The sequence below is a fragment of the Alligator sinensis genome, unplaced genomic scaffold, assembly GCF_000455745.1.
Source record: "Alligator sinensis unplaced genomic scaffold, ASM45574v1 scaffold386_1, whole genome shotgun sequence".
Taxonomy (NCBI): domain Eukaryota; kingdom Metazoa; phylum Chordata; order Crocodylia; family Alligatoridae; genus Alligator; species Alligator sinensis.
Window position 1 is genome coordinate 258,203 of NW_005841996.1, and position 12,093 is coordinate 270,295.

At 42.3% G+C, this 12,093-nt stretch overlaps 1 protein-coding gene across 2 annotated transcripts in view; it reads left to right on the plus strand.

Annotated features, from left to right (window-relative positions):
- The window catches only part of LOC102380984 (sericin 1-like), a 43,908-nt gene that overhangs the window by 15,374 nt on the left and 16,441 nt on the right, over positions 1-12,093 (plus strand). For both annotated transcript variants that reach the window (XM_006021495.3, XM_025201475.1), the window contains 5 exons: positions 1,032-1,070; positions 3,733-3,810; positions 6,870-7,006; positions 9,572-9,691; positions 10,222-10,252. In XM_006021495.3, the coding sequence (XP_006021557.1) occupies positions 1,032-1,070; positions 3,733-3,810; positions 6,870-7,006; positions 9,572-9,691; positions 10,222-10,252 (405 nt within the window). The remainder of the gene's footprint in view (positions 1-1,031; positions 1,071-3,732; positions 3,811-6,869; positions 7,007-9,571; positions 9,692-10,221; positions 10,253-12,093) is intronic.

A 12,093-nucleotide genomic window follows, 5' to 3' on the forward strand; every position in this document is an offset into this window, starting at 1 on the left:
GGCCGAGCAGCGACAGCGCTGGGAGGAGTGGCTACAGGGTAAATTTTTGGGTGGCCATAGCCCTCCCTGTAGACCCTCTTCCAGTGCTGTCACCTGTTCAACTCCCACCCACCCTGAGCACAGCCCCAGACCAGTCCCTCTGCCAGGAAGAGGCCGGCACAGCCCTTGATCCTGAGCCTGAAGCGGGCAGCTCACTCTTGCCCTGCACACAAATCTAGAGGGCACATGCCCCCCATGCCACCCCTGGGATGTGCACAGTGTCCCCCCCTATTCCCCACACCCCCTGGACAAGCTGCATGTGGCTCTCTTTCACCCCACCTTGCCCTGGCTGGGCAGCGCCTGCCCTTGCCCTTAACCCATTCCCTCCCTTACTGTGGGGGCCTCAATCTGCCCTGCCCTCCTCTCCCCCCCAACTATATCAGACGGACACTCTTCTTCCAGCTGTCTGGCTGCGTTCCTGGCCACGTGCATACTGTGTCTGTGCACACGCGCGCAACATATATTGGTGACATGGGTTACATCAGCCAAAAGCCGATTGCCTATAGCATCAATTTTCCTTTTATCGGTGCTGATCCTGTATGGACCGATTATATTGGTGCACCTCTACTTTTTAATTTAAAATAACTAAACCCTGGATAAAAATAACCTGAATGGGCATATTTGGTGATGCAGACTAATGAACATTTTTAGTTAAACTTTCAAATTAACTTTTAATAGTGAGTACTTCTGTGATTTATACTAGTCTGCCTGATATATTGCAGGGTTTGGTAAACAGTGATTTTTATTTTATTTTTTAAAAATCAAGACTTGTTAAGAATATTTTAATTAAAATATTCTTAACATTAGCAAAGGTTACAGAAGTAAAATGTTGAGTACTAAGATGAAATGAAATTATTAGTGAAGTTAAAATGCCAAAATTAAAAGGAGATAAGGTTGCATTAACATAATTAACTTATTCTTTGTGTCCTATTACTATTTCTATGAGATAATGTTATGGGAAAAGACAAATAATTATCAAAATATCTTCCTAGGTGCTCCAGCTCCGGTGGTGCATGAAACAGCAAGACCAGGTAAGAACACTGCATATAAATTGTTGATTTAATGAGTTTTATTTTAAAAAGAGATTATCTTTGTGTCCTAACCAATCTGTTTTTCAGAGAGTGGCTAATTTCTTTATTCTAGGAATTTAGGAAAGGTGTAATTAGCAGGTTTTTTTAAGATGCTTTCAAATTTGGGATATTCTTGTAAACGTTATGGATTTTTTTTTTTTCTAGCAGGTGTTTTTTTGTTTGTTTGGGGGTTTTTTGTTTTTTGTTTTTTGTTTTTTGTTTTTGTTTTTTTTGTTGTTGTTTGTTTGTTTTTTGTTGTTGTTTTTTTTAATCCTCCTGTACAGATGCAAGTACTGGAGAGCTTTCTGTTATGTGAGCCTAGAGTTTTTGATTCTTTTGGCACTGAAAAGTGTTGATCATAATGGAGTGTAAGCCAAAAACCAAACCTCTGTCTTTGAGTATTCTAAACGCTATTATGCTCTAGCATACTTGAAAAATAGAATGCATTAAACCACCATTACCGTAATACTGTTACTCTAACTTTATTACTAAGATTTTGGAGGAGAGTTCCTTTTTTCAATCAGATATCTTAAGTTAATTGTAAATTGTTGCAGTCTGAACTCCAGGTGACAAATGTTACAGAAGTTGACTGGATTTTGTGTGAAGTGATCAAAGTAGGGGCAGCAGATTCTGGGACAGAGCCCTAGACCAGGGGTTCTCAATCCCCGGGGTGTGGCCCGGTGCCAGTCCACAGCACAGTCAGCTGCTGGACCGGAAATGACTGTGGACCAGCAAACTGCAGCCCCCTAGAGCCGGGAAGAGAGGCTGCAGGGCCCATGGCAGTGCAGAGTTTGGCCCACCCCCCTGCCTGAGGGGTGGGGGGATCCTTACCTGTCTTCCGACCAGAAATTCTGGCTGCAGTTTGCCAGGCTGCAGGATAAAAACTTTGGGAACCCCTGCCCTAGACGCTTTGTGAACTTCTTGATCTGGAAGTAGAATGCATCACATTCCATTCTAGCATAGAGGTCTTAATGTAATGCTACATGCCAGCTATTTTAACTGTGCTGAGAAAGTAGCATGAAATAGTCTGGATGGTAATTTCTAGGTTAATTCTCCCTGCCTTTCATCAGTGCACACTAACACTGCCTGGTTTTGTGCAAGTATTCTGAGGTGGGAATTCTCATTTGGGGGAAAAGTCCCTCTTTAAAGAACTGTAGTCCCAGAATTTCAGATTGTCATAATTTAGGAAGGTTAGGCGCTTGAATTTTGTGTCAGTGTTGAAAGAATCTAACAAGGGAAACTGCCTCTGTTAATGCACATCCCTTTACCAGCAGGGAAAAAAAAAGAAGTGAAATGTTATGATATGCATTTTAATGTTGTAGCCTTCAAATGCAGTTAAAATAAATATAAAATTATAATATTATAAAAGATTTAGTCTGTGATGTTTTATTTGCTCTTTAGTTGTCTGAAACAACTAACCAGAGTGCTCCAGCAGTGTTCCAGACAGGCTGCGGCAGTGCAGTGAAGGACCGCCATGACGGAGGGAGCCCAAACCTGAAGTGGGGTGGGAGGAACAGGCTCAGGCCTGCAATGGCAGGGGCAGAGGTTGTGGGGAGTGGGCCCAGCCCCAAAGTGGTGGGGGTGCAGTTTGCTAGTGTAATATCAAATGAGGAGAGAATCTTAATCTCAATGCGGTACTGTGTATTTGTTTTGATAAGGATCAATTTAAATTCTGAGTTTAGTGCTAATCCAGCCAGATCTAGCTGCAAGCATTGTCATCCAGCCCACAGGGCTTGCCATGGGAATGGAAATTTGGAGGCAGGAAAGCAATGCTACTGCTCCCAAACTTGTGGACCCATGGGGATCCCCAGGCCTTGCATACTGGATTGGGCATCTGATCCTGGTTTACAGGGCTAGATGAGAGCAGTGCAGGCCACTGGGGCCCAATCCTGACCTGCAGGACTATTCAGGAGTATGGACCACAGTCCTAGCATATGAGGCTTGATCTGGCCTGTGGATTGGCCCTGTACCACTCATCTGGCCCATGGGGCCAAAATCTTGAGTACCACAGGATTACAGAAACATTGCTTTTGGTCAAGTAGTGTTATGCTATATGTTTCTGTGAATTGCGTATGTCCAAGGAGAACATCTTTGAAAAGGGGTGGGGGTGTTGTTATTATCAGGTCTGCTTGAGAATATTTTCTCAGGCCATCAGGCTAGACAGGCCTTCCTATTATGCTGTTTTGGGTCCTTCCTTAAGAGTCCTATAAATCCTGTATAAAGTTTGTATATGGTGGAAAACTGAGCTCTTTGCCTGAGGTGCAGATTATCAAGCTCTGAAATCCTACCTTGGTAGATCCTATATAGAACCTCTGACAATGCTGAAGTATTTTTTTTAAATTTTAGAACTTCATTCAGTTTTGTTCATAAATCAGTAACTTGGAAGTATATTACTTTTACTGAATTCTCAGTTTCCCAGCTACAAATGAGCTGCCCAGAATAAGAATGAACCACTGATACCAAGCATGTTTGCATATTGCTATGAGGAGAAATCTTTTTTGTTTTCTGTTTCCTAATTAAAATCCACTCTGAGCCTATTAAATTTCTTCTAGGAGTTATGTATAATCTTGTACTTCATGGTGAATGTGGTCTGCAACATCTTTTGTATTTTTGTTTCCATTAGTAAAGCGAAAACTTACAAAGGACATAACCTGTCTAAAAGATTTTATGCAGGATCCCAAAAGAGAAGAGCCTCTAGTTGGTATGTGTTTTGTTTTATTCAAATTAGCTTTCCTTTGCTTTTAAACTTTAATTTCCAATAGCGCATTTTATTTTATTGCTTGTTTTCAGTCTGAGCCATCACTCTCTAAAGATGGGACCTGCTATTGTTAGGCAACTTGTTTCTCTGATAATTATCCTTTGGTATATTTAACTCCACCTACTGCATTTATTTCTGCTGTCTTGCAGGAGATGGATGTGCACCAAATTTAGCATGATGATCCATATAGGTATTATCTAATGATGTTTTGGCAGATATCTGATCTACTGAGATGTTACACAGTTCTTCTCTACTTTAATGGCTTTCTTTAGCAGTCATAGCACTACTTTTTATCCTTTGCTATTATCCTTAAAATACATTCTCAATAATACCACAGACTAGATTAGATAATAATCAGCAGGTTTGTCTGTTTCAGATATTACTGCTTCCTAAAAAAATCTAACTTTAACTTAGTAGGTTTCTGCTACTGTTTCTAGTGGCTAGCTGCTAGTTTGTAGTACTAGAGCACAATTCAGTGAACGGGGTTAAAATAAGCTTATCCTGTAAAGTGTGAAATTGGGCAGTTATAGATACCATGACAGTTTACACCAACAGCATGTAGTATTATTATTATTATTAGAAACTGTTGTTGTAAGTGGAACTGGAACTACTGTCTGTTTAAGGTTGCTGAACCCTTCAAGTGATGGTACCTTAGTTTTCAATCACTTATAACTTGGACAAACCTTAATTGTTCATGGTGAAGTTTCCCTGCAAGGTATCTGCTTCAGGCTGGATATTTTCCTGGAAAGTAGTTTCATAAAGTGTTTTAGCCACTTCTGAGAATGCATTGTTTGCTCTTAAGTTTTGCTTCTGTTTTATAGAGAAGACTTTAGTGTATTCATAAAATTCATAGAAATCATAGGGTTTACATAGGGGGTTTCTTTTTTTGTGTTGGGGATGTGTTTTTTGCTGCTGTCTTGGTAAATGTTACCCAAATTTGACCAAGGTCAATTTTGAAAAGTGTAGATAGCACAGACTAATAGATTAGCCTCGAAACTATCTGATTCTGTCAGTACTAGGGATGCTTAGCCTAAAAGTGAAGAGGAAAAGCAATGCTTCCCCCAGCTACTAGGATAGCAGGTCTGGTAGTACATAAACTGTCCATATACAGACATCCAGTGTCTATGGGGAGAGTTACTGCTCTCCCAGTAGAAACCAAATGTACAGACATTCAGGATTTTTTTTTCTCTTCCCTAAGCAAAAATGACTGCTCCAGGTGAAAAATAACCTAAGAAGAACCAGGGTTAAATGGCTCCTCACAGGGTTTCTCCCAGAAGGTCAAACGTTTTCTCAGAAGATACATGTAGAGAAGCCACAGCACAGTCCTCTGGCTTCCTGGCTTGGTTTGCTCCCATGGGTCCAGGGACACTGCCACTTGGGCTGGACTCTACTGCTGCATTTGAGCATGGAGTCCCTTTACAATCCCTACCCTGTGCTGCAGGGAGACACTGGCTGACCCAGACTGCATCACAGGCTATCAGGGCTGCCCTGCGCACTGCTGTCATTTGTTGCCAGGCAGCCTGGGGAGCCTGCAGAGCAGGGTGAGATGTGTGCTTAGGGGTCCCCTAGTTTCACAGCAGCTCTGCATACGAATGCCTTTTCAGGGGTCCCCAAATAAGTTGGGGGTTTTTTTCTATTAGGAAAACAAACTAGGGAGAATTCTACCATGTCGTTTGAGCATGTGTATACAGCCCATATCTCTGTTCTCTGCATCCATCCCCCGTGCCATGTGTTAATTCTCAGGCAACACAGAAGAGGAATTCACCAACTGGAATGAAGGGCAGATGAGGTGCATATTAATTAAGAGAGCAAGTAAACTGGAGCAGGGAGCCTGGGGCAGGTAGAAAAGATTAAAATTGGAAGTGACTGGGGACAGGAAACTGGCAGGATAGAAAGGTTAAAACTGTATGAATGTGGGAAGGCTGGTTAAAATAGGAGACTGGGATTGAGTGGTGAGGTAGAGATGAGACTTGTTGGTTTGGTTAGAGTAGTCTCAAGGGACAGAATTTAAGGTCAGAGTTTTATGCCAGATCTAAGACATCTAGGATCTTTTAATTATAAAAAAAAAAAAAAAGTATTTCTTTATCATGCTGTATTGTATATGTCAAGACCATAGCTCCCATTGGTTTCTGCCACAAGTTTCTTTCCCCATCACTTCTGCAGATTGGAATCTAGGATTTTGAGTTGGGCACCCAGAAAATGAGGGGAGTGTAATCGGTGATTTGTCTAAGAAAAGTTAAGTTTTAAGGGACTTCCTCAGTGTTTCATAGGAACGCTTTGGCAAAAGCAGGTATGATATCCAGTTCTCCAAAGACCCTTTACACTTCTTTAGCCATGTGAGATTCTTTCTCTTCCTGCAGTCCATGGCCCCTTTCATTACATACAGTCTGAAATGAGAGAGACAGGCAGTAGACCTACAGCCAGGAACACTACACAACCTTGATTTGTACTCAGAGCATGGTCTGTCCTGTACACTGAATAAGATGGTGGGCCTGTGGAAAAATGGCATGTGCCTATCATAATACAGAAAGAACTTCTACTTTCTTTTAATATAGGCTTTTATGTAATAGTTCTTACCTTTCCATTCACAATTTCTTTTTTACCTGTCACTTTGGTATAGATGATTAAAATTAGGCTGCACTGATGAGGAGGAACAAAAAATAAAAAATAGCTTACTAGAATTGCTGCAATTCTTTTACTACTATGATGGCTATCTTCCTGGTGCTTTGCTTTTCTTTTTTCTGCATCAGATGCTTCACGAACCTAAATATCTTTAAGTATAGTGATCCTACCAAAGTAAGCAATTTACCAGACAGGTCTGTTTCTTAAAGTTTGCCTCTTACCAAGAGTTTTCTCTAACAGAAAAAAACCCAGCTCTTATCAGGTAACTCCAAGGAAATGTTGAAATGTCTAAAATACAACAATCTCTTTAGTACTGTGTTTTATCATATTGTCATTGAACAGTTTAAGAATATAATTTGTAATTAACTTTGCTTTCACAGGTTTAGAGCATGTGGTTGAAATCAGATTTGCAGGGAGAAGAGAGCCACATTATGAATGTAAATTGTGTGATTTTAATACACAGATGGCACCCATGATAGAACATCTTAGTGGCTATAAACATAGAAGAGCATATGTTGTAAGTAGTGTCATACATTTGACTAAGTATCTTTTTTAAATGTTGTTCTCATCATTTAGTTTTTTTCATAAATGGTTGGTTTATTACAGCAATGTTTTAAAGACTCCAGCTCTGAGTTAATAACAAGTATACAGAGAGTGCTACAGAACACAAATAAAGATACGGTAGCACTTCTACTTTAAATTGGTAGTAACTGGGGTTTTGTTCAAGAGATTGGTAATGAGATAAGGAATGTTTTAAGTCCAGGTAGACTAGTTGTGACAAAGGCATTGTCCTCCAAGAGTGACTGAAGTGACCGCTTGGTCGTCTTCAGAGTTACTAAGAGAGGTGATTGGGGAGCTCCAGTTATACCTGGGTTTGTGGTTTCCTGGATGCTGTCAGTTGCCATTTGGTGTATTATGGTGTGTGCTATGTTAACATAACTGATCTCCTGGTGTTAGAGATCAGCTGGCATTTTTGTGATTCCATTAAATACATTGTGTATTTTAACCCTACTGTGCTGTCATTCTTTAAAAGATCTGGTTGTAGAGAATAAACAAGGTAGGAATACGTCCATATGAGCAATTTGCCATTGATTAAAAGGGTGCAAGACTTTACTAAGCTTCCAGTGACTGTTCACTTACATATTGTTACTTCATGGTAAATGGAAGCAAAACTACTAGTTTGGACCTTCATGAAAGAGGAGCAGGTTACTGCAGTTTAGCTTCTAGTTAATGATGAAAGAGCATGTGCATATGGGTAAATAATATAAAGCTATTTGATGCATGATAGCCTCATTATCTTTTACTCTGTGGTAAATTATTTTTATCTAAGTTCTCTCTGCTCTATAGTGGTTTATAGATTGTATATGTGTTTGATCTTTAAATGATGTAGCATTCAGCTACCTCTTTCAAAATCCACATTTTTCTCTCTTGCCTGATCTACATTTTTGCTCTAAGTTCTAAGTATAAGTCTTCAGGCAGCAGTGGTGCTTTTTACAGCAGTTATGATCAACCCCTGGCTCTCTGGCCAGATCTGGCCTGTGGAACAGTGTTTTCTGGCTGTAGAAAGGTTCTGGCCCCAGGGGTGGACATGATGCCCCCTGGTGACCCAGTGACTCCTGCCTGACTGTGGCTTCTCAGGGTACCCTCCCTGCCACTTTCCTGCCACACCTTGACCAGCCAGTCTCAGTTTTGCCCCATATGTCTGGATCCAGCCTATAGGCATGTGTGGTTTGTGGCAACACAAACCTCTTTGCACTGCTGCAACCCGCATAGACTACATACTAATCTGTGCACAGTGCTGCTGATTTGCAGTGCCAGGGCAAAACTTGCTAGTGGGATTTCCCAGTAGCAGGAGGGGAGGCTGAAAAAGAAAAGTGGCACAAGCCATGCCAGTGGCATTCCCCAGAACAAACACAGCAATGGGGGAGCAGGGAGCCCTGCTGCAGTAGGGTTTCTGTTTACCCAGGGCTGCCTGCTCCCCTGTCTCTCTGCACTGTGGAGCCCCCATGCTGAGGCACCCTGTTCCCCAGCCAGCCACTTCCCAGCTGGCTGAGGCACTGGGTGCCTCAGTGCAGGGGCTCTTTCATCCCCTCTCCCTTGAGCTCCACTCTGTGCGGTATGCAGGGCCCCAGTGCCTGCCTTGCCTTGTGCCCTGGGTTTATATGCCTCTAAGCCCCACCCCTTTTGGTCATGTGGTTCCCCAGCCACACAGATGGCTAGCCTGTGCTCATCTGCTGCTGCGCCACACACGGCTTCCAACCTTCCAGGATTGTCCTGGCGTCTCCAGGAATTGGGTATATATCTCCAGGAGAGTCACCCGGGAGATGAATAAGGCATTGATTAAAATAAATATAAATTTGATTCAACATTTAATACAGTAGTCCAGTGAGCTTTAAAAATGTAATAGTAATGTGCATTTGCCTTCCTGATGTAAAGTTTACTCACTGTAATCCGTAACAGATATATTCAAGTATGTGGGCACATTTGCGTTGTGTGTCACGGTCACTTTGGCATTCTGGAAACCTCCCAGAATAGATTCAAACAGAGTTGGCAACACTACCTACGCAGCAGGTTTGGCCTGCTGCACTCTTTACTTGAAAGTGACGGGCTTCTGGTTCACTTGCCCACAGGGCTCTCCACAAGTCCAAAGATTTGGCAATGATGGAGCTGTAGCAGCATTAATTGCCCTCCCCAGCTGCCAAATTTCTGTCCATATAGGGAGCCCTACAGATAGATAGCATGGCCCTATGTCCTAGATAAGATGCACAGGGCTGAGGCAGCGCGGTGCTTGATCTGGGATCCAAGTGTGTTGATTGGCCCACAGTGCTGAAAGTCTCTGCTTTACAGCGTTGCACAAGGCATTTTCATTTCATACAGTATCCAAACTTAATTATAATAAACACTTGAATAGTTTTCACATTAAATGACCATTAGTTATGTGATATTACAGTAGTTGATGTAGAACTGTAATAGCCAAGATTTTATACATCTTTCTCTCCAGAAAAAGTATAATATAGGATATTTTAAGCAGATGTTTAAATGATGTAGATTTGAACCAATATAAAACTTTTTTTATTGACAGGCTAAAGAATATCCCGATAAAATAAAGAAAAACATGCCAGCTATGAAAGAAGACAAAGTTTCTTTTTTCAGACGAATAGCAAGAGAGATAGAGAAGACTGAAGGCTTAAAAATGTTTAAGGTGAATTGCATAGAGTGAAGGTGTTCCTTTTTTGGTTTTCAGTTCTGGAAAATTAGATATTTGGACCCATTTAATATTACTTTTAGAATACACAAAGTTCAGTTTTACAAAGCACTCTGAGAAAGTATACATCTTGTCATCTTCATTTGAAGCTGGTCAAAATCAAAGGAAAAAACTTTTCTCAAAACTTTGTCATAAACTTCTTGACAAGATTAGTTTCAGTGATTTAAATATATATATTGTTTTAAGGATGAAATTGCTTTAAAGATAAAATGAAAGGATAACACTTTAGAATGCTCAGACTTCTGTTTTAGAAAGACTAAATCCTAATTTGTAATATTGACTATAAATTTTTCATTATTGTAAAAACTATCGGTTTCCAATAGGTCCTGGCAAATACAGTAGTATCACCACTTTCTAATGGGCCACAGCAGAAACAATTTGGGCTGTAGGAAATAACTAATCATAACTGCTATCATTATAATCCAAGCAAAGAAGTCTAACCTAAACAAACTTGTTTTGTTTCCTAGACTGAAGGTTATACAAGACCCAGTACCTCTTGTAAGTTTATTAAATTATATTCATATATTTGACGTTATTGAACTTTAATATGTAAATGTGTTCAACTATTCTTGATTAGCAGATTTTACACTTATTTTAACTAACATTAGCTTGCTCATCACAAAGTTTTGTCTCCAGTGTGCTAATAACTGTGTACATAAATGATCATGTTGTCAGTCTTTTTTTTTCTGTTCCTCAAACATTTTGCAAGCACATGGCATATGTTATCTGGCTATATTTAGTACTTTAAGCCAACTGAAAAGTTAACTTCAGTGTAACAGACAGCATTGTATCAGTATTTCAAAGTTTGATGTAGTTTTTCTCTTGCTGACTGACCTGGGAAGTTGAAGATATACAGCTGAGCCTTATTTTAAGTTCTTTAGAGAACTTTGCTGCCCCTCAGTGGAGCTGGCAATGGGATGCACGCTGTCTTGACACCATATAAGGGTATCTGACTACTGCAAATGCTACATTTATTTATAAAATTGGCTAGTTCAATATAAGTAGGAAGATAAGTATCTGACATATATTATCAAGTACATATTAATGCAACACAAACTAAAAGATAGTTGTATGAAATGGTACTTAGTACATTTATTTCTAAGAGTGGGATCAGTGGGAGGGTGGATTTAGCTGTTAGTGATTAACTGGGATCCTGGTTTTCTCTGTTTAAAAATAGCAAATTCTCTGATAAAAAATTAACCACATTCTCTGATTGATTTTTTTTTTTTAAACCCAAAATCCACATTTAAAATGAAATGCCGCTATATATAGGTATCAATTAAACACAATATTTTATTGATATATTTACAGTTTTAAAGCAATTTGGAAGCCTATAAACTTCGTTATTAGATTTTGGGTTTTTTATCATGGAAAATCAGAGCTCCCCTTGCCCCCTTTGCTCACCAGGATGCAAGTCCAGGCCCCTCACTCCCAAGCCACAGCCCCCCGGCAATGCTGGTGGCTCTCAGTTCCCACTCTCAGCTCCCCCAGCCCTGCTGGTGCCCCTCACTCCCCACCAACAGCCCTCTCTGCCCCCCCCAACCCTCCCAGAGGGGACCCCCAGCTGTCAGGGTTACAGGGCCAGGGACCTGGGTCTGCAGCCCACTGCAGCAGCACCCAAGCCCTGGTTGCCACCCACAGGAGCTGGCATTTGCTGCAGTGGAGCAGAGTGCACAGCTAGGCTCCTCCTTCCCTACGGGCACTACAGCCAGAGCGGGGCAGGTGTGGGCTGCCTACTGTGGGTGTGGGCTCTCTGCCCTGCAGCCCTCCCCTGGTGCCTCCGTGGTGAAGCAGGCAGGACCCAGTGTGGTGGGGAAGCTCCTTGCTGCTGCAAGCCCCATGCTGCCCTGGTGAGGCACCCCCTGTCTTCCCAGGAGCCTGGGGAGGCACAGCCAGCCCCACTGCTGCCAGGCAGGCAGAGGGCACATTGCTAAGACAGCACGGGACTTGCAGCAACAAGGAGCTTCCCCAGTCAGCCCCACTCTGCCCTGTTGGCTGGGTCCCACCCACTGGGCCTCAAGGGGCAAGCAGCATGGCAGGGAGCCCAAGGCCACAGTGGGCAGCCTGCCTCTGCCCTGCACACAGATCTGGGGGGCATGTGACCCCCCCCAGGAGTGCACGCAGCAGTGGGAAGCCAGTGTGGCTCCCAAGACGAGCTGCCCATGGCTCCATCCCACTCCCTGCTGGGGCCCTGTGGCCGTGCATTCTGGACCCAGGCCCCAAACTCCACGTACTGTCTGGGCTGGGCAGGAGCCCCAGCTCTGCCTAACTCCCTCCCTCCGTCCATGTTGGGACCTGAATCTCCCTCCCCCCCCCCCCCCCCACCCCACCCACCCACC